Genomic DNA, 24,333 nt, shown 5'->3' with positions numbered 1-24,333 from the left:
CATTCGTGATCAAGGAGATTTTCATAGCTCCACAAAAAAAGGACAGCTTGGACACTCATCCAATGAGACCAGATGAGTAAAAGGAAAAGAAAGATGCAATTACTATGATGGAGTTATACATAGGCCTCCCAATAGCCAGTGGGAGATGGAGGAACAGATATGTAAGTAGGTCATGGAAAGATGTAAAATCAGCAGGGTTGTTGCAGTGGATGATTTTTAACTTCCTCAATATTGACTGGGGTCTCCTCAAGTGCCAGCAGCTTAGATGAGGCACAATTTGTGAGGTACATCCAGGAGGGTTTCTTGAAACAATATAGACTTATTCCAACTAGGGAAGAAGCTATACTATACCGTTCATTAAGGAATGAGCCTGGAATGATAGCTTCGCTGGAGGAGCAGTTTGGGAATAGTGATCATAATTTTGTAAGCTTTAGGATAGTTATGGAAAACGATAAAAGTAGTCCTTGGATGAAAGCCATAAATTTGGGAAAAGCTAATCATAACAGTATTAGGCAAGAAGTGGAAAATTAAATTGGGGTGGCTGTTTGAGAGTAAATCCACATCTGGCATATGGGAGTCTTTTAAAGGCCATTTGATTTGCTTTCAGGATTAGCATGTTCTTGTGAGGATGAAAGATAAGGATGGTAAGATTCGGGATCCTGGATGATGAGATGTTAAAAGTTTAGTCAAAAAAAAGCTAAGGAAACTGAAACTAGTCAAGGCCCTTGAATACTTTACAGGAAGCAGGAAGGAAATTAAACAAGGAATTCAGAGGGCCAAAAGAGGCCATGAATGTTCATGCAATTAGGATTTGCCAAGTAGGATTAAGGAGAATCCCAAGATATTTAATACAAATATTAGAAGCCAGAGGGTAGTTAGGGAAAAGAGTAGGTCCACTCAAGGACAGAGGAGGGAATTTATGCATGGAGCCGGAGCAAGGGGATGAGGTCCTTAATGAGTACTTCATATCAGTGTTCACTAAAGAGAAGAATATGGATGATGGTAAGGTGAGAGAGGGATATGTTGATATTCTAGGGCATGTTGATGTTAAGGAAGAGGAGGTGTTGGGTGGCTTGAAAAGTATTAAGGTCAGTAGGTCTCCCGTAGCTGATTGCATCTGCCCCAGCAAGGTCAGGGAGGAAATTACTGCGGCCATTACAGAGATCTTTGTATCTTCTATAGCCACTGACCAGGTCCCAGAATATTGGAGAATAGCCAATGTTGATCCTTTGTTTAAGAAGGGCAACAGGGATGATCCAGGAAAATATTGGCTTGTGAGCCTTGTATCATTGGTAGAAAAATTATTGGAAAAGATTTTTAGGGACAGGTTTTATTTGAATTTGGAAAGGAATAGAATTAATTGGGATAGTCAGCATAGCTTTGGGGAAGGTCTTGTCTTAAATGTGATTCCATTGTTTAAGGAAGTGCCGAAGGTGATTGATGAGGCTAGGGCTTTTGCCTACATGGATTTTACTCTACCCTTATGGTAGACTGGTCCAGAAGATTAAGTCATAAGGGATCCATGGTGAGTTAGTCAGCTGGATACAAAACTGGTCATAGAAGACAGAGAATAGTTGTGGAGGGGTGTTTTCCTGACAAATAGTTTATGAACAGTGGTGTTCTGCAAGGATCAGTGTGAACGATGTCTATCATTTGTAATATGTATAAGTGATTTAGATGAAAATATAGGTATCCTGATTAGTAAGTTTGCGTACGTAATGGACATTGGTGGAGTTGTGGATATTGTGGAAGGTTGTCAAAAGATACAACATGATATAGATCAGTTGGAAAGTTGGACAGAGAAATGGCAGAAGGAGTTGAATCTGGACAAGTGTAAGGTAATGCATTTTGAACGCTCAGATGCAAGAGGAAGCAGTAAATGGCAGGACCATTAGGAGCATTGATATACAGAAGGATCTTGGGTCCATAGTTCCCTGCAAGTGGCAATATAAGTGGATAAGGTAGTAAAGAAGGCATACAGCTTTCATTGGGCGAAAGTGAGGACTGCAGATGCTAAAGAAGAGCTGATGAAGGGCTCCTGCCCGAAATGTCGATTTTCCTATTCCTCAGATGCTACCTGACCTGCTGTACTTTTCCAGCACCACTCTAATCTTGATACAGCTTACATTAGTCAGGGCATTGAGAATGAACGTTTGCAAGTCTTGTTGCAGATATAAAAAACATTTGTGACAGCCACATTTGGAATATTGTATGCAGTTCTGATCATCACACTTTAGGAATGCTGTGAAGGCTTTGGAGAGAGTGGAAAAGAGGTTTACAAGGATATTGCTTGGGATGCATTAGTCAAAAGGAGCAGTTGGACAAACTTGGATTATTTGCATTAGACTATCGGAGGCCGAGGAGTAACCTGATAAAAGTATATAAAATTATGAAAGGCACAGATAGGGTTTCCCAGGTTGGAAATGTCAAATATTAGGGATTTAAGGTGAGGGAGGAGAAGTTGAAAGAAAATATTACGCAGAGTATGGTAGGTGCCTGGAATGTGTTACTAGGTGGTAGAAGTAGATGCAATGGCAACTTTTAAGAGACATTTAGTCAAAAATGTGAACAGGTAGAGAATAGAGGGGTATGGACCATGTGCAAGCAGATTAAATTAGTTTTGAATGGCATTATGATTGGCATGCATATGGGCTGAAGGACCTGTTCCTGTGCTGGACTGATCTTTGTTTTTTGCAAAGTGTATTGCATCTGACTAGTTTATTTGAGTTTTTTTGAGAAAGTTTCAATCAGAATATAGTGAACCAGTAGTAGAATTATACTTGGATTTCCAGCAGGTGTTTGGCACAGTACCTTAAAACATTAAATCATTAAATAAGAGCCCACAATGTTGGAGGTAATATATTGGCATGGATAGAGAATTGGTTAATGGATAGGAAGCAGCAAATGGTGATAAGGGATTCTTTGCAGTATGTAGGTCTGTAACCAGTGGGGTTCCACAGTTATCTATTCTGGAACCTCGGCTGTTTACAGTATATATTAATGATTTTGAGGAAGGAAACAAATGTACTGTAACCAGGTTTTCAAATAGCACAAAAATAGGTGGAAAGGCAAGTTGCGAAGAGGATACAAATATTTCCATGTATGGAGTCAGATATTACGAGGGGGCATAGCTTTAAATTAAGGGGCGGTAGGTATAGGACAGATGTTAGAGGTAGATTCTTTACTCAGCAAGTCGTGAGTTCATGGAATGCCCTGCCAGTAACAATGGTGGACTGTCCCTCTTTATGGGCATTTAAACGGGCATTGGATAGGCAAATGGAGGATAGTGGGCTAGTGTAGGTTAGGTGGGCTTGGATCGGCGCAACATCGAGGGTCGAAGGGCCTGTACTGCACTGTATTTTTCTATGTTCTATAAATAGGTTGCAGAGAAATATTGATAGATTCAGTAAGTAGGCAAAAGCATATAATGTGAACAAGTGTAAAGTTGTAAATTTCGAGGGCAGAATAAAAGAACAGTATTATTTAAATGGAGAAAAGTTGCAGAAAGCTGAAGCACAAAGGAAGCTAGCACACAGATGAATTAGATAATCAGGAATGCGATTTCAAGAGGGTTGAAGCATAATAGGAGGGAAGTTTTAATTTAACTGTACAAGATGCTGGTGAAAACATATCTGGAGTACCGTAAGCAGTTTCAGTCCCCTTATTTAGGGAAAATTGTAATTTAAAAGGAGGCAATTCAGAGATGGTTCATTAGGATGATTTTACAAGTAAAGGCTAAAGAGATTGCGACTCTACTCACTGGAGTTTAGATGAAAGGTGATCTCATTGAAACATAAAGGAGAAAGGTAAAAACAATGACTGCAGATGCTGGAAACCAGATTCTGGATTAGTGGTGCTGGAAGAGCACAGCAGTTCAGGCAGGATCCAAAATACAGTGAAATCGACGTTTCGGGCAGCCCTTCATCAGGAATAAAGACAGTGAGCCTGAAGCGTGGAGAGACAAGCTAGAGGAGGGTGGGGGTGGGGAGAAAGTAGCATAGAGTACAATGGGTGAGTGGGGGAGGGGATGAAGGTGATAGATCAGGGAGGAGAGGGTGGAGTGGATAGGTGGAAAAGGAGGTAGGCAGGTAGGACAAGTCCGGACAAGTCATGGGGACAGTGCTGAGCTGGAAGTTTGGAACTAGCGTGAGGTGGGGGAAGGGGAAATGAGGAAACTGTTGAAGTCCACATTGATGCCCTGGGGTTGAAGTGTTCCGAGACGGAAGATGAGGCATTCTTCCTCCAGGCATCTGGTGGTGAGGGTGCGGTGGTGAAGGAGGCCCAGGACCTCCATGTCCTCGGCAGAGTAGGAGGGGGAGTTGAAATGTTGGGCCACGGGGTGGTGTGGTTGATTTGTGCAGGTGACCCGGAAATGTTCCCTGAAGCGCTCTGCTAGGAGGCGCCCAGTCTCCCCAATGTAGAGGAGACCGCATCGGGAGCAACGGATACAATAAATGATATTAGTGGATGTGCAGGTAAAACTTTGATGGGTGTGGAAGGCTCCTTTAGGGCCTTGGATAGAGGTGAGGGAGGAGGTGTGGACACAGGTTTTACAGTTCCTGCGGTGGCAGGGGAAAGTGCCAGGATGGGAGGGTGGGTCGTAGGGGGACATGGACCTGACCAGGTAGTCACGGAGGGAACGGTCTTTGCGGAAGGCGGAAAGAGGTGAGAAGGGAAATATATCCCTGGTGGTGGGGTCTTTTTGGAGGTGGCAGAAATATCGGCGGATGATTTGGTTTGTGCGAAGGTTTGTAGGGTGGAAGGTGAGCACCAGGGGCATTCTGTCCTTGTTACGGTTGGAGGGGTGGGGTCTGAGGGCGGAGGTACGGGATGTGGATGAGATGCATTGGAGGGCATCTTTAATCACGTGGGAAGGGAAATTTCGTTCTCTAAAGAAGGAGGCCATCTGGTGTGTTCTATGGTGGGACTGGTCCTCCTGGGAGCAGATACGGCGGAGGCGGAGGAATTGGGAATACGGGATGGCATTTTTGCAAGAGGCAGGTCGGAAGAGGTGTAATCCAGGTAGCTGTGGGAGTCGGTGGGTTTGTAAAAAATGTCAGTGTCAAGTCGGTCGTCATTAATGGAGATGGAGAGGTCCGGGAAGAGGAGTGAGGTGTCAGAGATGGTCCAGGGTAAATTTAAGGTCAGGGTGGAATGTGTTGGTGAAGTTGATGAATTGCTCAACCTCCTCGCGGGAGCACGAGGTGGCGCCAATGCAGTCATCAATGTAGCGGAGGAAGAGGTGGGGAGTGGTGCCGATGTAATTACGGAAGATCAACTGTTCTACGTAGCCAACCAAGAGACAGGCATGTTTAACAGGGTATATGTTGAGAGAATGTTTCCCCTCATGGAAAAGTCTAGAAGTAAAGGGCATAGTCCCAGAACTAATGCTCAACAGTTTAAGATTGAGATGGGAGGAATTTTTTCTCTGAGGGAGTTGTGAGTCTTCGAAGTTCCTTGAAACAGAGAGCTGTTGGGGTAGAGTCCTTGTGTACATTTAAGACTGAGATAGATTCTTGATCAGTTGGGGAAACAATCAAGGTTTATGGGGAAAATGCAATAAAGTGGATATGAACAATGTTGGGATCAGATGTACAGAGTTAAAAATCACACATCACCAGATTATAGTCCAATAGATCATAGGACACAGAATCTTATACCCAACAACCACCTAATGAAGGAGCAGTGCTCCGAAAGCTAGTGCTTCCAAATAAACCCGTTGGACTATAACCTGGTGTTGTGTGATTTTTAACTTTGTACACCCCAGTCCAACACCAGCATCTCCAAATTGAGATCCAATGTGATTCTATTGACTGGCGGAGCAGACTCGAGGTGCCGAATGTTCCTATTTCTCATTGTCTTATGAAACTTAGGAATAATCATAATTTGATCATTTCTGCTTTGCTTCTGGATGTAAGTTTTAAAAGCAACTTTGTAATTTTACACGATTGTACAGTACTCCACATAGCCACAACTGCAAACAATTATTATAGAATCTGCTTGCCATTTGAATCACTCTATAAATGTTTAATGTATCATTTTGGAGTTTTCCCCCATTGTTGCAATCACTTTGAATTCTCAGAAAAAAATTAATCCTCTGCTACTAAATGAATATTGGAAATAAATCAGTTAGAAATTAAACCTAAGAAGCCATGCTATGAGTTAAATATAAAGTACTGGGATGTGTAATTGGACAGTAATGATATCAACTTGGTAGTTTGTTATGGAAAAAGTTGTAAAGGATGGGGAAGCAGATTATCAAGGTAAAACTAGATTTCAAGTTTAAATCTGAAGAGCTGAAGTTGACAGCGAGCATTCTTGATATATTTTCATCTTGCAACTGATTATATATAATCAATGGCACTAATGCAATTCTTGAGCAACATAAAAGAGATGGTACAGACCTCTCCATTTTTAATAGTGAAATACCAGTGTTATTTTGTGATGTTTCCAGTAAAAATGCGTGTTTATTAGTCCTTGGACCACTGAGATGGCAACCCTGCAGGGTGTGGTTCCTCAACCAGTAGAAAGTGAGACCACCTGAGAGGCACTTTTTCTGGTTTCCTCATTTGGGATGAGCAGGGGATGTCCTGCAGTGGACTGCCCAAAAGTATGTCTGTTCGAACATACTTGCTCAATGACCTTCATGCATCTGTTGCTTGTTCATAAATTCTTGACAAAAGACTTACTACAGCTGTGAACCTATCACCAATTCTACTCCAGTGCAGGATTGGCAACAGGATCCTAGTGGATACCTGCACATGACTTGGTTCACCATGATTTTGACAGGTTGACAGTCACACTTGGTTGCTGATATAAATAGTGTTGGCTGGAGCTACCTTGCTGCAGTCTTCATCCACCTTTGCAGCCAGAGATGACATGTCCAATCCACACCCTGAACTTGTTGTCATGGGTGACCTTGTTGGGAGCAAGAAACTTCTGACAGCATAGTTCAAGGGAGAACTGAGGCATGCAGGCTCCTTTAGCATATTCAAGATGATGATCTACAGAAAGTATACTAAAATATGGTTACAACAATAGAGACGTACAATCTAATGCAAAGAGACTTACATTTATCAAGTAATTGCATTTAATCTAAATAGATGAGGTGCCCAAAATACACATGGCATTCACAGGCAATGAAACTGAAACCTGTTTGAGAGAAAAGTTTTGATCTGTAATGGGGCACTGATCGCTGAAAATGAGCTGAGGCACAAAGCATGAACACTGATAGCTATGTGAACTGCTTTATAAACTGAGTGGAATGTTTCGACTTCAGTAAGCCTCAATTGGATGCAAAGGCATCAAGAAAAGCAGCACAGTTCAACTATATGTAAGAGCAGTAACCTATAGGGACAGGCAAAATGATAGATACCAAAATAAACAATGTAGAACTTAGTGCTCAGCTAAACAGTGAAATAAGTCATAAAGCTTAAATGAAGCTCTGAATTAAATATAGATGGTGGTGAAGTAGGGTTTCCTGAGCCAGGGCTCATCTGCTCTGACCACCTTTCCTTTCCTTTTTTTTCTTCCTTAGTTTTGTTCTCCTTTACTTACCTCTTGTCCTGAGCTCAGACAGCATCGGTGGGGGCGAGGGATTCTAGACAAGTGAGCCCCTACTGACCTTTGTTGTGCCACCATGGAACCTGGCATCAGAATCAGCAACTGCTTCATCAGCAAGGTTGCTTCAGTGGCAAAAGATAGTGCCTGATGATCGGTGACTTCATTGTTGATTGGGTCCGGCATAGGCGGCAGCGAGGTGGTGGCGGGGAGAAATGCCCAATACTGAAAGATAATGCCTGAATAGTGGTGACTGTTACACTGATTGGTATAGACAACAGAAAAGTAGTGGAGGAGGGAAGGCAGCACAGGCATCATTGATGATAAGCAGGCTCAGGATTGACTGATGGACTGTCTTTAAACTATATCTTGTAGCTTTTCTTATTCTTAAACTATTCAAAATGGTGCCAGATCGTAGCTACAGTGGAAAAACTTGTTAATGTATTTTACTGATTTTCTCATTTTGTAATACACATGACAATAAAATCATTTTTTCAAATTATGTTTGTAATCAGTATCACCTGAAAATCAAATGAAACAGATTGTGCCCTTAATGTTGGATTTAATAGGTAATCAGTTTTGGTGGAGCTGAGAAGGAGCAAAGGAAGAAAGTTATAAAGATCTAAAGAACAGAAAAAGGAACATTGTGTCCACTTTGGTCCAAAAGGACTACATGCTGAAGTAACTGCTGGCAGTATTTTACAGGTCTCCGGGAGTCTAGATTAGATTCTCCTACAATGTGGAAACAGGCCCTTTGGCCCAATGCGTCCACACCGATCCTCCGAAGAGTAAACCACCCAGACCCACTTCCCTCTGCTAATGCACCTAACACTATGGGCAATTTAGCATGGCTAATTCACCTGACCTGCACATCTTTGTACTGTGGGAGGAAACGCACACAGACACTGAGAGAACATGCAAACTCCACACAGATAGTCACCCGAGGCTGGAATCGAACCTGGGTCCCTGGTGCTGTGAGGCAGCAGTGCTAACCACTGAGCCACCATGCCACCACTTGTGGTTTCTTCATTCATTTGTTCAGAGGATGGGGGCACCACTGGCTCAGCCAGTATTTATTTCCCACCCCTAATTGTCCTCAGGAAGGTGGTGGTGAGCTGCCTTCTTTAACCATTGCAGCTCATTTAAGCAAAGTTAAAAATCACAACGTAACATGATAAGACAGAGTATAAATCAAGAAATATTGGGGCTTGTGAAAAGGTATTGCAATAATTCAGAGTTAGCCAATTGATCAAGGTGAGAAAAATTGTGTTGGAGTGGGATTGAGACGGTGAATAACTGGAAATTTGGGATACAGTGGAGCAGAGGGGGAAAAGAGGTGCTTTCTTTCAAGTTTACTGCAGAATGGAATAAAGCAAGTAGAGAGGAGTGAATGAAGATGAGGTTGTGTGGGTAGGTGGTATCTTTAAATAGTTCTAAATTAGGAAGCATCCAGAGTAGGGTCAGATGAGTACTTCTAGTTGTAGTTTATGTACTAATTAAACTACTGCTGTCCATTGACTTAAACAAAATAAGATAGGGGGTTTGTGCTACAGTGTGTGTTTTCAAGTGAGCAAAGGACTCTTGAGTAATTTGTTTGCATTAAAGAGAGTAATAACAAGCTTCATCTAATGGTAAATCATGACAGCAGAGCTCACACTCATGATGTTCTCTTCCAATGCAATGTCATGGACACTTCCAATATCCCTGAGTGAACATTTATGCAGGACATGTATCCAGCTGCAACCACTGGCTAACTGCATTTCAGAGTTAGACCTATGAATGGACTCACTGGAGAGCTTCTGCAATGCTGAGGTTATTGTGGATGGCTCACTTAGTGAGGTGGTTGCACTGCAAGTAGTGATTTAACAGTCAGAAAGGGATTGGGAGACCACAAGGCAGAGTAGAGGATGGCGGGTAGTGCAGTCAATCCTTGGATAGTCCCCCAACTAACAAATATACCATTTTGGATCCTGTTAGGGAAGACAGTTTCTTGGGTAGAGCAGCAGAAGTCGAGTCCACGGTACCATGGCTGGCTCTGATTCATAAGCGGGAAGAAGAGTGTTAGGACTTTTGTGATATAGAATTCAGAACTAAGGGGAACAAAGATGTTACTACGGTTGCAAAAGAGAGGACAGGATAGTGTGTTGCCTCACTGATGCCAGTGTCTAGGATATCTTGGGAAGGTTGCAGGGCACTCTGAAGAAGGATGATGAACAGTCAGTGTTTATGGTGCATATTGGTACCAATGATATTGGTTTAAAGAAAAAGGGATGAAGTCATACCAGCTAAGTGAAGGGAATTGGGATGTAAATTAAAATGCAGGGCCTCGAGGGTGCCACGTGCTGGTGAGCGTAGGAATAGCAAGATATACCAAATGACTACATGGCTATAAATGGGGGAGGGATTCAGATTCATGATATATTGGAATTAATTGTACGGAAGATGAAACCTGTACAGAGCGTGTTGCATCTGGGCAGGACCTGGATCAACGACATCAGAGAGGGAGAGGGGCTATTTGCTAGTACTGTCAGAGTTTAAATTAGAATGCCAGAGGTTTGAGAGCCTCATTAGGGAGACAGAGAAGGAAGAAGCCAGGATAGAAATGAAAAACTGAAAAGTCAGAAGCAAAAGTGAATGGTGGAAAAAACATGGGTGGAAAAACAAATGAGCCACTGTACAAATTAAACCTGAGATTATCGCAGTTAAAAAGGCGATAATCTCAGCTTTATTAAGACATTATATCTTAATGCATGCAACATTCATATAGGTTGCACAAACCAAGTTAGAAATAATACTGTGGATGATGACTTTTTGGAGTATATAAGTCATGGTTTCTTAGATCAATACATTAAGCAACCAATTACAGAGCAAGTTAACCTGTACTGGGTATTATGCAATAAGAAAGGATTAGTCAACAAGCTTTTTTATCCTCTGTGGAAGAGTGACTATAAAATGGTAGAATTATTCATTAAGATGGAGAGTGAATCTAAATAATGAGGCAAAACTTGGCAATAATGGATTAGGAAACCATACTAAAAAGGTTGACAGTGAATAGGAAATGGTTAATATTTAAGGAACGTATGAATGAATCACAAAACTATTAATTCATTTCTGATGTAAGCATGAAATCAAAAAAGTAGCTCAACCATAGCTTATAAAACAAATTATTGATTGTATTAGAACCAAAGAGAAGACCTAGAAAATTGCCAGTAAAAATAGCAAGCCTGAGAACTTGGAAAATTTTAGAATTGAGCAAAAGAGGACAGAAAGATTATCAACAAGGGAAAAATAGAATTTGAGAGTAAACTTGCAGGGAGCATAAAAACTGATACTTAAAGAAGATTTTTCAATGTCAGACGAAAAAGTTTAGTGAAGACAAATGTAGCTCTCTTAGACTCAGAAATGGTGGAAGTAATAACAGGGAGCAAAGAAATGGCAGAGGAATTGAACACATTTTGGTTCTGTCTTCACAAAAGAAGATAAACATAATTACCCAAAAATTTTAGGGAAGCAAGGATCTAGTGAGAGCTTACAATTCAAGAAAATCAGTTTTAATAAATGCTGGATAAATAAATGGGGTTGAGGACTGACTAATCCCATGTCCTGATAATGTGCATCCCATAGCACTAAACAAAATGACCCTCAAAATATTGGATGGATTGTTGGTCATCTTTCAAAATTCTATGAACACTGGTGCAGTTCTACAGATTGGAGATTGGCAAATGTAACCAATCTATTTAAAAAAGACAGGAGAGAAAATACAGGGAATTTCATATCAGTTGGTCTAAAATCTAGGAAGGATGTTGTGAAACTTGAAAGAGCTCAGAAAATATTTAAAAGAATATTGCCAGGATTGGAAGGTTTGGATTACAAGGAGAGGCTGAATAGACTGGGGTATTTTCCCTGGAGCATTGGAGACTGAGGCATGACCTTATAGGAATTCATAAAGTTATGAGGGGCAAGGATAGGGTAAATAGCCCAGGTCATTTCCCCAGGGTGGGGAAGTCCAGAACTGGAGGGCATAGGTTTAGGGTGAGAGGAAAAAGATTTAAAAGGGACTTGAGGGGCAACCTTTTCACACAAAGGGTGGGACGTGATGGAATGAACTGCCGGAGGAAGTGTACAATTATAATATTTAAAAGGTATCTGGATAGGTATATGAGTGGAAAGGGTTTAGAGGGATAGGGCCAAATGCTGGTACATGGGACTAGATTAATTTAAGATATCTGGTCAGCATGGATGAATTGGATTGAAGAGTCTGTTTCCATGTTGTCCAGCTCTATGACTCCATTTCTAATGGAGAAATATTATAGTCTGTTATGAAATATATAATAAAAAAGAACTTGGAAAGTATTAATAGGATTATGCAAAGTCAGCATGGGTTTATGAAAGGGAGATCATGCTTAACTAATATCTAATCTAATCTGTAATGTTTGCAGATATAACTATTAGAATAGATATGGGAGAACTGGTAGATATAGTATACTTGAATTACAAGAAGGCTTTTGATAGCGAACCACAGAAGAGGCTGCAGGGCAAAATTAGAGCACATGAGATTGGAGACAATATACTGGCATGGATTGAGAATTGCTTGGCAGACCAGAAACAACATGGAAATAAATAGTTGTATTTCTGTGTGACAATATTTTGAGTGTGTGGCAAACACATGGCAGATGAAGTATAATATGGATGCATTTGAAGTTGTGCACTTCGGTGTGAAAAACAGCAAGACAGAGTATTATTTAATGGTGATTCCTTGGGAAATGTTGATGTTTAAAGAGATCTTTGTGTCCTTGTACACCATGCAATAAAAATAAACTGGACTTCATTGAGGAGACTTTGAGTTCAGAAGTAAGGATTTGTTACTGCAAGATGTTCTGAGCATATAAGTATGCAAGTTTTGCCACGAACATACTGGACCCAATCTAGACTACTGTTTATAGTTTTGGTCTCCTTAATTAAGGAGGGATATACTTGCATTGGAAGCAGTTCAGAATAGATTCAGTCAGTTGATTGCTGAGATAGAAGGATTGTCTTATAAGGCAAGATTGAGCTCATTGGGCCTGTACATACTGGAGTTTAGAAGATTGGGTGGTGATCTCATTGAAACTTATGACATTGTGAAATGCTTGATGCAGTAGATTTTGAGAAGCTGTTTGCTACCTTTGGGGAATTTTAAATGAGGGATATTGTTTCAAAATCAGGGATCTTCCATTCAAGATGGAGTTGAGGAGGAATTTTTTTTAAAGTGTTTGGCTATGAAATTCTCTTCCCAGGGAACAGAGCAGTGGAGGATTGGTCATTGCATATATTCAGAGCTGAACTCGACAGATTTTTGATTGACAAAGTCATGAAGACCTAGTGGAAGAATTTGGAAATCAAGAGGGAAATAACGCTGTCAAAAAGACAATATGAGAATACAATGAAAACCAAATGTTTACGACCAGCATATAAATAGTGACCAGGTCATAAAGGGTAAAGGGATATCCATTTGGGTCAAAGAGGATGCTTAGACCAGGAGGGCAAGGCTGGAACATTTCATGAGCACACTGTGTTTGTATTCACTAAGACAAAGTAAAAACAATGAGGTAAAAGCAATGACTGCAGATGCTGGAAACTAGACTCTTGATTAAAGTAGTGCTGGAAAAGCATAGCAGTTCAGGCAGCATCGAGGAGCAGGAAAATCAATGTTTTGGGCAAAAGCTCTTCATCAGGAATACAGGCAGAATGCCTGAAGAGTGGAGAGATAAATGAGAGGAGGGTGGGGGTGGGAGAGACAGTAACATAGAGTACAATAGGTGAGTAGGGGTGGGGATGAAGGTGATTGGTCAGAGAGGAGGGTGGAGTGGATCATTGGAAAGGAAGATAGGCAGGTCAAACAAGTCATGGGGACAGTGCTGAGCTGGAAATTTGGAACTTGGGTGAGGTGGGGGAAGGGGAAATGAGGAAACTGGTGAAAACAGAATATTAGTCGATATAGTACAAGCAAAGGCTGGATTGAAAATTGATAGGCAGGATTATTCAGAATGCTGGCTGGTCTATAACTCACATCCCAAATTGCAAAAAAAACTGGAGAGTGGAACACAGAAGGGCTTACCATAATCTTCCAATATTTCCTGGAAATGGTGCAGCAGAGGATTGGAGAATTTCAAATGTCACACCTTTATTCAAGAAAGGGTGTTGTGCAAATTGACATTTATTTACACTGATCACAGAAAAGAAATGTTCTTCCTCACATTTCCTGCACTTGTTAAAACCCAAAACATTGCATAATTCCCTTGCATAATCAGTTTTTCCTTGTCTACCGTATTGAAATGTGTTTAACAATATATATATACCTCCATTAAATCTAATCTCAATCCTCTTTGTTCAACCCTTGCTTCTCCAATCTAAACTTGTTGCTATAATTCCCAATCCTGGAGGCATTCTGGTAGATCTCCTTTGCACTCTGTTCAGGATGCTCACATAATTGTACACAATACTCTGGTTTTATTATTTTATTTGACTCAATAAGAGGTCCAAAATAGCTTCCATGTTTTTGTATGAATGCATTTAGTTATGCAGTTCAAGATGTATGCTTAGCTAGCCACATTCTCAAGGTAGCCTGCATTTTCAACAGTCAAACTGTGACCCCAGATGCACAATAACATGGCTGACTCCAAACTGTCCTCTGAGCAATTAGGGATGGACAATAAATGCTAGTGATACATCCTGTGAATGAATAAAAAAAAGTTAACTTTGAAAAGGGAATTGCAGTATACTCTTAAAGAAATAAAATTCAGAGAAATGTGGAAAGACCAGTGGTTTGGGACTATTTTGGCAGCTTGTTGTAAAAAAATGGCAGGGGCATGATAGGTTACAGCTTCTCTGTATGATTCTATAAACTTGTTTTCCAGTGGAGTGTTTTAATATTATTATAGCAGGGAGTTGTGCTTTGCTCTGACTCCCTGTCTTCAACGTGGGACCAGATGACAAACTGTGCCTTTTGCAAGCATTCTTACGTCCCACCATTAATTGTTGATGATGGTTGAGAATGCTGGGCTGTGAATTTGGTTGGCCTTGTGGGCACCTTTGGGGTAAGAAGCAGGCTAGAGAGTGGAGTCTGAAGGCTTGAACATGAGCTGAACAAGAGACAGAGCCAGAAACCACAAGAAAGAGATTGTGAGAGAGGAGGAACAGGCAGAAGTAGGAATCCAGGAATGGTGAGCTATACCATAGTAGGAGGAATCATCATGAAACTCTGACAGTCTGTAGAGCCAGTGAGGGATATCAGAGCAGATATGCAGCTGTTAGAGACCAGGACAGACTACCCAGACAGCATCTCTGAATCCCAGTAGTCTGGAGATGAGGATGATGCCCTCTGGATGGCAAGATAATTTGGCTCTCACAATTGAAGGGGATTAACAGGAGCCCCACTATCTGTCATTTCTGCTGGATGCAAGATATTTATGCTCCTTATGGCTGATTTGAGACCAGAAATTGAGCTCTCAACAGTTTTCTGGTTTCTGGAGAGTTGGACCATGGTTGTACATGCAAATAGGTCTTTTCCGAGATTCAAAATTTTTGATATATATATAAATATAGATTTGAAGCCAATCAAATAAAAATAATAAAATTTCAGACTTTCCTCATTGACTGTGTACTTAAATCCTGTAATGTAGTTTTACCCCTTTTATATACATTGTTATTGTGTAAATCTGTATGCACAAGTTAATGAATTTCATGCTTGTGCTTATTATGTTAAAAATAGCTAGTCTGCTGGTACCCTACATTTCATTAGTGGCTATACTTGAAGACAGCTTCATTGATAATGAAGTGTTTTGACATACCCCAGTGCTGTGCAAGGTGCTATGAAACTGAAAGTTCTTACTAACAAATATATCTTTTAACTGAATTAAATGTATTTGATTTGCTAATTTAAAATTGGAGGTATCCAAATTTGAGAAATATATGTTACACTTTCTTATATCTTGTTACATCATTCTTGGCATGGATAGTAAATGCTAATATTTGTCAACTTGGAACTTGTGTTAGCTGTTTTGAATCTTCATTGACCAAATAATGGAATTCATAGCAGTCAACCCAAATATGGCTAAGTGCAGTTTCCAAACTCTCTCCTGAAACCTAAAACGTACAAGTTTTGAAAACTTAAGTTTAATAAATGGATTACTTCAGTTCCATTAGAAGACTTCATTTTAGTAAGAGCTATACAAGAATTGGAGCAAATTTTGAACAATTTAAAACTATTGCAGATATTCCAGAAATCCTTAGATTCTGGAAATGTCTTAGCTGATTGGAAAATGCTAATGTAACATCTTTATTTAAAAAGGGAAGGAGACAAACAACTAAGTGTTGGCCACTTAATGGCTGTTTTTTGGGGAAAATGCTAGTTCTATTATGAAAGATGCAAAAGCAGAGCATTTAGCATTACATAATATGATTAAGCAGAGTTAGCTTGGTTTCATTTCATTCTTTCAAATCACAGTCCCGAGATAACTTAAGGTTTTATAAAAGAAAGTGACGACTCAGCTGAGACAATGCATTAAAGGTGTGAGGTTAGAGTCTGTCTGTATCCCAACCTTGAGTTAGACTGTTTCTATTTCCAAAGTAGGAATTTATAAAATATCACCTGGGTGTGTGTGTGTGTCTGTCTGAGAGAGGGCATGTATACGAGAGAGGGTTTTTGTGAGTGTGATCATGTGTAAGAGTGTGTGTGTATACGTGCTTGTGTGTGAACGTGTATAATGTAGTAGGGCCACCTGTAGTGAGACATGAACCTGAGTTCCTCATGGGTACTGAACTTGCCTATTAGCTCTGCATGTCTGCGTTGTTGCGTATCCCAAAGTCTGCCTTTGAAGACTTCATTTCAACAGGAATAGGCTATGAAAGTAGGGAGGTTTGGCCTAAACAACATGGGGCACTAGTCAGACCACTGCTGGTACACTGTGAACAGTTTTGGGCCCCTTTAAGCAAAAATATACTAGCTTTGGATGTAGGTTCACATGGATGATTACAGGTTTGGAGAGACTGTCTTATGAGGAGAAGTTGGGTAGGCTAGGCTTATACTCATTGGAATCTAGATGAATGAGGGATGATCTTCTTGAAACATAGATGATTCTTTGGAGACTTGACAGGGGAGATGTGGAAAAGTTGTCGAAGAATCAAGGACCAAAAAACATAATTTCAGAATAAGAAGTTGTGCATTTAAGGTGGGTATAAGAAGTGTCTTCTCTCAAAGGGTAGTGAATCTAATGAATACTTTACTGCAGAGGCTGTCAAGGTTAATTCAGTAAGTATATTCAAGGCTGAGGCATACATGTTTTTAATCAGTGTGGTAATCGAGTGTTTTGGGGAAAAAGCAGGAAATGAGTTAAGGATTGTCAGATCAGCCATGATCTCATTGAATGGTGGAGCAGACTCGATGGGCTACATAGTCTCCTTTTTCTCTTATGTCTCATGGCCTTGTATTTTATTGTCAGTATTGGAGTTGTGAACATTTTCATTCTTTTATTCGTGGAATACATTTTTAAAAAATTAAATGTTAACGACCGTGTGAAATTAAATGGTTCAGGTCACTTGGTATTGCTTCTGATTTAAGTACCTTATTGTTCAATTGTATGTAAATGTGAAGTTAGTGTAAGAGGAAGTACCTGCAATGTAATTTGGTTATTCTTTAAAAATATGCCTGTGTTTTAAATATAATTTCCCCACCCCTAAAGCAAACAAGTGACTCCACAGCTCCTCCAGTAGCATTTACAGATCTGGGAAGAGAAACTGGATCACACAAGAGGATTGGCATGAATACTCATGTGAAGTATTGTATTCTAATTCTCCATGCTATTTGAGATCATTTGCAATTCCCATTCAAACCAGGCTCTATTTCAGTTAACAAAACAAAGCTTGAAATGTCGTTTCACAATCAGCAAATGATGCATTAAAATATCATTTTACAACCATGCTCATAATGCAGCCATTGGTTACAAGGGTAAGCAACTAGCATGAAACAAAGTTTCCAAAACTGTATTAGGACAACTAATCAAGGACTCAGTTGAGCTTTAAACTATTTATATAAAATCTGTTTCTGAAGTACATGTCATCTGTTTTCTTCATTTTGTGTTGGCAAATAAATTTACACAGATTTAAATAATTGTTTGCATTCAGCAGTGCATTGCTGCACATGAATATTACTGTATATTTGCAATTAGGCATTATGTTACTAATGTAATTTCCACAATTCTTAGTGTTTTCATTCAATTTATTTTTCCAACTACTAGATCTGACACCAACTGTCAGTAAATCTCTTATCTGTTCATATTAATCACATGAAATGATTAATGATCACCAACAATATTTGAACATCTGAAAACTCTAGAGGGAAAAAGAAGGATATTGAGAAAGGATATCATATTGATAGAACATATTTTACATCCTTAAAATGCTGCAAAGTGGTCTCAGCGAATTAATAATTTTTGAATTAGGATTATTGTTGTTATGTGAGCAAATATGGTGGCCAATTTGTGCACTGCAAGCTACCATAAATTCAGGTCAACAGAAGACTTGGCCTCTGGTGGTTTGGGCATGCATCTGATGTCTTTGAAGCTAATTTTATCATAAAATGTTTACCAAAGTTGCTCACTTGGAACTCTAGTGTTAAGTATTTAAAGATTCATGTCTTAAGGCATCTGTAAAATCATGCTGATGTGAGGCTAGACTTTATCAGTCAATGCGAAGATAAGAGTTGGTGGGCCCATTGTTGTGCCACCACTATGAGATCCTGCCATTTGCAGACAGCCTGATTGCCTGCAGGGCAATTTTCACTGCCATTTTACCAGTCACAGGGCATCTTCTGTCTTGGAAGGCCACTAGGTAAACCTGAGCAGGCTATTTGATGGCCATTGTAATGATGCTAGTTACCTTGAGCAAGCTACATTTCCACACAGCCACTAGTCTGTTCACCCAGATAACATAGCTGACTTTGAGGACTGAGAGTGTGGTGCTGGAAAATCACATCAGGTTAGGCAATATCCAAGGAGAATCGATGTTTCGGGCAAAAACCCTTCATCAAAAAAATCCTTTGAATTTGAGGACCGACAGTCTTCAATATACTCTTAAGTGGCAAGTTCTCTGATTGACTAGCAGCTCCTGAGATGTGGACATTCAACCCTAATAAGAATAACAGTCACCTATTTGGCTGCTGCTGTCATGATGTGGCCCAAGTCCCATTGACCACTGAAGCACATTTGCCCTCTGGATTTCTAGCTGCCTCCATAAAATCTAGCTTCTTTATTGATTGACTTTGTGCTTTTTACAGTGCTTGTTGAAGAAATCTATCGTGCACAAAAGGAACGTGATGCAGCAGTTATGGCTCGACTTAGACTTGCCAATGAAGAAAGAGATGAAGCCCTCATCCGAGCTAAATGGCTAGAACAGACCTTTGAAGGGTATGTACACTGAATTAAAAAATATATTTTTCACAAGTTTTTCCAAATCAAAGTAGAAAATATTTAAATACACCCCATGAAGTGCTTCCCAATTAATTATCACTCTCTTTTTTAAGGAAGATATGAACAAGGAGCAGAGATATGCTATTCAACCCCTTGGGCCTGCTCCACCATTTTACAAGTTAATCTCAAATTCACATTTCTGTCTGTGCAGTGATAATAATGAGATCAGCCAGGTGGTCTTTGTAGAATATGAGCTCCCTGATTGGGATTGTGAGCCAAATCCAATCAGAGGGACCCAGCTGACAGGTATAAACAAGAATGCCAGGGATTCTGGTCACTCTAGCAGCCAGCTCTGTGCTAGCTGCATCAGTGTCACGTACTATGCATGTACAAATAAAGGATGACTCGGTGACGAGATACTGGCCTTCATGGAGTTATTTCAGTGGCAAAGAAAGAAAAACACACCCTTGTAGAGATTTATCGCAACAGTTGTCTTTGAGTTGGGGTAAGCATTTCTGGCATCATGCCACGTTGGGAATCTTGACTTGTTCCATCCTGCCATCAAAGACTGGGCCCAGTACTTAAAAAGAATGTGTTTTTTTTTCCGGGCAAATGAGATTGAGGCAGATGAAAAGCAATGAATATTTTCGACTGCTTGTGGACCCGCAGCTTTTTTGTTATTAGAAACCTAGCTTTTCCTGAGGCATCAGGTACTAAACCCTTTCAAGAGTTGATCGATTTAGCTGAGGAATATTACAACTCCAAGCCTCCTCTATTTCTGAGATGCTATCGGTTACACCTGGCAGTTTGAGAACCAGGGGAATATTTTGATGAGGTTAACATGACTAGCAGATTTTAGTTTAACAAGACCTTTTGGTACATGGGATTAATGATGTGATTATACAAAAACGCCGATTAGCTGAAGCCCAGATGGACTCCAAACAGGCACTACTGCTGACTTTGTCATTAGAAAATACAGCAAGTGAAGCTTATGAATTATAGGGTATGCCAATGGAAGTGGAAATCCTTGCCAGGCCAAGGAGCTTGGAGAACACCACTTGATTGAAGGCAGTTGCATAGCCTCATTCAGAGCATATCCTCAACAGAGGAACTCTAGGTCTAAGTCAGCCTATAGCAAAGCTCAAAAACAAAGCCAATCATTTGCTAAATGATTAGAATTTTCTCAATATCTGGGCCAGCAGCCTCTTGAAGTTGCTGCCAATATGCAGACTTGAGACAGCAAGAGCATGCCCCTTGGGCTGAATTGAGTAAGAGAACTCATAGGCAAGTGTCCCGCATAGTATACACCCTGGAAAGTCCACCTACTGCTAGTTTGGAGCAGATAAATTGCTTGGCAACATCAAAATCAAAAACAATCAAAATAAACATCTGGTTAAATGGTCAGCCAGTTCTAATGGAGGTCGTTACAGGTGCAGCTATGTCAGTGATTGCGGAACCAGTCTTTACCAAAATTCATTGTGCACTCCAACCCTTAAATTTGCTCAAGACCTTGGTCACGCTGAGAATCTTTACTGGGGAACCCCTACAGATTAAGGGTACCACTTTGGTTCCGGTCTTTTATGAGAAGAACCACTGACATGATGGCTCAGTGGTTGGCACTGCTGCCTCACAGTACCAGGAATATGAGTTTACTTCTACCCTCAGGCGAATGTTTGTGTGGAGTTTGCACAACTTTCCAGTGTCTGCATGGGTTTCACTTTGGTGCTTATATATTAAAGTAGGTGAATGCCTTATGAGGGGCAAATGTGTGTTCCAAGCACACCAAATGATCTTCTTGGGCTACAGAGTCACCAAGACCTGGTTACACCTGTTGGAAGATAAATTGAGGAAGATCAAAGGCTCCCACTTCTGTGCTGGAGCGTAGGTCTTTCCTTGGGTTGGTGAATTATTATGGGAAAATTCATTTGTACCCTGGCAACCTTACATCTGCTGTTGAAAAGGGGTCAGCCTTGAAAATGAGCATGTAGCCAGGATGTAGTCTTTAGGGAATTGAAGAAGCAGTTATCATTGTCACAGGTATTTCCAAGTGAAAGACGTGGTGCTGACATGTGATACTTCTCTATACACTATCGGAGTAATAGTGGCCCACCGGTGGCCCAGTGGAGAGGGTTGCCAATAGCATATGCCCTGGTGGATGCTCAACAAAAATACACGCAGATAGGTTTGGCGGTCACTTCTGATATGAGAAACTTCCACCAATACCTTCATGGATATAAATTTGTAATAGTAACTGACTACAATCCCTTGCCAGGGCTACTCAAAGAGGACAAGGCCATGTCACCCATTGTTTCGATTTGGATTCAGTGGTGGGCTCTTATTCTGAGTGTGCAAAATTACAAGTAAGAATTCTGTCCAGGAGGCCAACTTTCATATGCGGATGCTTTGATCCTTCTCCCACTGGCAGACATACCATTGATGCCACCGCCGCCAGAATAGTCCATTCTGGTTTAAACTTTCTGAAACCCTTGCAGTCAACACTGACAATATCAGACTGTGGACACAAAAAGATCCTGTTCTGGCAAAACTAAAACAGCTGGTGGCAATGGTGGAAACAAAAGGATCATCACGACCAGAATTAAATCCTTTCTGGCAGGTAAACCCTGGACTCGGTTACATGTCAACTATGCCGGTCCTTACATGGACTCTCTGTTCTTAGTCATTGTGGATGTCCGTTCAAAGTAGTTGAAAGTGCGTAGCGTTCATGTGAGGATGTGGATATCTGGGAGGTAGGACAAAATGGCTGAAGGAGCTGCACAAAATGGCTTCTGTTTGGCTAACTTGGTTTGTATTGAGTTAGGCAGATACTTGTGACTCAGAACAAACAAGAAACCGCAGACTGATGCAGGTCCGGTAGAATATTGTAAATGCAGAAGTAACGGTTTAACCCTAACTGCAAGGCAGGACAAATAAGATTCTAAGAACAGGTTGTTGACAAGAAATCATGATAGGCTAAGGCAAAAGTGCACATGGACCTCAGGGAATCTGATTGTTACTCCATGCTCCAGGTCTGACTATGAACAATGGAGCATAGTCATTGTTCCAATGACATTGTTCCATAGTCAAGGAACCCACTGTGACTATACAAACTCTGTAAGTCGTCGAATTGTTTTGGTGGTGTAGGAGTGCTCATTATTCTGGGCTGATATGGCTACCGACCTGGCCATATCAAAGAATAAACTATTGCTTGTGTGATTGACAAAGAATCATTTCCAGGTGTAGTTATTGACCAGTTCCACTAACCCGAAGACCCAGACAGCAATCGAGTTCATCATTTTGGTGCCATGAGTCAAATTTCCAACCAACGGTTTCGATATTAGTGATAGAAGTGACTGAGTTGTCCCGAACCTCGTGTTGAGGAATTGGCCAGCGAAGTTGAGTATTTTGTTTTCCAGTTGGTTTTCCTCATGGCAGATCGGGGTCAACTGGTCCATTCGCTAAATCCATAACCATCCCGCCAGAAAGGGACGGTCAGGTATGGAGAATTGTTATTACTTTAAGAGATTTCAGAAAAAGAGATATCTGAATGTAGTCAGATTGCCAAGAGAAACATTTGTATGGACCAAGTTAATTGGACTAATAGTAATATAAGGTATTATTTGTAGATCCTGAGGATATACGTACATGATCATAGGAAAAACATATGAAAGTAGTGAACCTCGGTTGAAATGTAGGGACCTTTGAGTCCTGAGTTGATGATGTTTCAGGGTCCGAAACGGACACCTGATAGGACACCGATTGGTGGGTTAGGTTTCTGAGAAAGTTACAAGGGTTTGACAACCGAAATTGACAAAAAGGGATTCAATATCATTTTGGGTAGAGAATCTTGTGTTTTCTGATTAAGGTTAAAATAAATTCCAGTTGTATATTTTCCTGTATCGCAGACTAATGAAGCAACATTAAAAACTTGTCCTGAATTAAATAGTGGGAGACGCGAAAGTTTGACAATGTGTGTGTCTGTGAGAGAGAGCGACTGAACCACAAAGACTTCCACCAGCCTGCAGAAAATTGAACTCTTTGTTGTCTGGTTTGCGTACACATTTGTTTGTTGGTGTTTGAATGTTTGTGCCTTGTTTTCTGGAGCCCCAGACGTAAAATAATGGTCTTGATTAAAGAAATTGTGATTTAGACATTTAAATTTGATCTCAATTGTAATTTAAGGATTTAAATTCACTTTAAAAATGTTTTAATATCGTGTTGTCATATATGTTGAAATATTCATCTGTTTTGAATTGTTTTGAAAATAAGAAATAATGGGGAATTATATAGATTCGACCGTTGAGAAAGATTGTCCCATGAAGGCATTATGTGATAACTATCCAGAAAAAACCCAAAGATTTAAACAGTTGTCTGGTGACCCAAACAAAAACATTGGGCAATGAACAATGGCAATTGGGAGGTCTGAAGAATTTAGACATGGTAAAGTCAGCGCAACAGCAAATTTGGCAAAAAAAAATGGGCTAGAAAACTGAGGAATTAATTGGACTTTGGCATCAATATTGTCAGGAACTTAAAAATAATCCTTTATTAGCTTCTTGCCATGAAAACGTGACTAAACTGGGCATCAAATTGGCTGAAGGGGGCATCTTAACAAGTTGAAGTTCTTAAAAAGGAATGTGCACATGAGAAAAGATTACAGTCTGAGAGATCTTTATCTAAATATAATGACAATACTAAAGAACTGCGCAGTTCAATGATTTGCGTTAAATTAATGAGGGAGACTTTGAATGCGTGGATCTTAATTATTAGACATCAATACTTCCAGGGGGGAAATGAATCTACATGGAAGGTCCCATCAAATTCCATTTAAGTCAAAAGACAGATACTGTTGATCGTCAACTAGGACTCACTGCTGAGATGACATCATATTCAGGGAAGTATCAAAACAGTCAAGTCTGTGAATGACAAAGGTGTAATGCACAACAGTTTCAGTGACAAGTTACTGAAAATCCAACAAGCATCAAGATAAAAACAGCATCCTGACAGGTGATCAAGATTGGGACTCAAATCCATGGCAGATAGCCAGTCTGTGACAGTGGATGATGGTTTAAATTTTCCAAAGTTTGATTTGAAGAAATTCTGGGTCATTCATCACTAGATTTTGGAATAGTCGTCTTGCAGTATAGATAGTGTGGATGAGTCAGGAAGCTTTGAGAAGAGACAGAGTTGCACATCAGCTGACATGGGACACATTCGGGAATTGTCTGTAAAGTTAGAATGGGGTCCAAGGAGCACATGGTGAATCCAATGGATGAGTAGTGTGAGGATAATAGTAACAGATTTGATGACATTACAGATCAAATGAATAAAC

General features: G+C 40.3%; 1 protein-coding gene across 1 annotated transcript in view; it reads left to right on the top strand.

The window, feature by feature from the left end:
• Positions 1-24,333, top strand: part of mipol1 (mirror-image polydactyly 1) — a 411,230-nt gene that overhangs the window by 168,836 nt on the left and 218,061 nt on the right. The window contains exon 4 of the mRNA XM_060828394.1: positions 18,872-19,001. Coding sequence (XP_060684377.1) covers positions 18,872-19,001 — 130 coding nt within the window. The remainder of the gene's footprint in view (positions 1-18,871; positions 19,002-24,333) is intronic.

The sequence above is a fragment of the Hemiscyllium ocellatum genome, chromosome 8 (assembly GCF_020745735.1).
Source record: "Hemiscyllium ocellatum isolate sHemOce1 chromosome 8, sHemOce1.pat.X.cur, whole genome shotgun sequence".
Classification (NCBI taxonomy): Eukaryota; Metazoa; Chordata; class Chondrichthyes; order Orectolobiformes; family Hemiscylliidae; genus Hemiscyllium; species Hemiscyllium ocellatum.
This window is presented reverse-complemented; position numbering and strand designations above follow the sequence as displayed.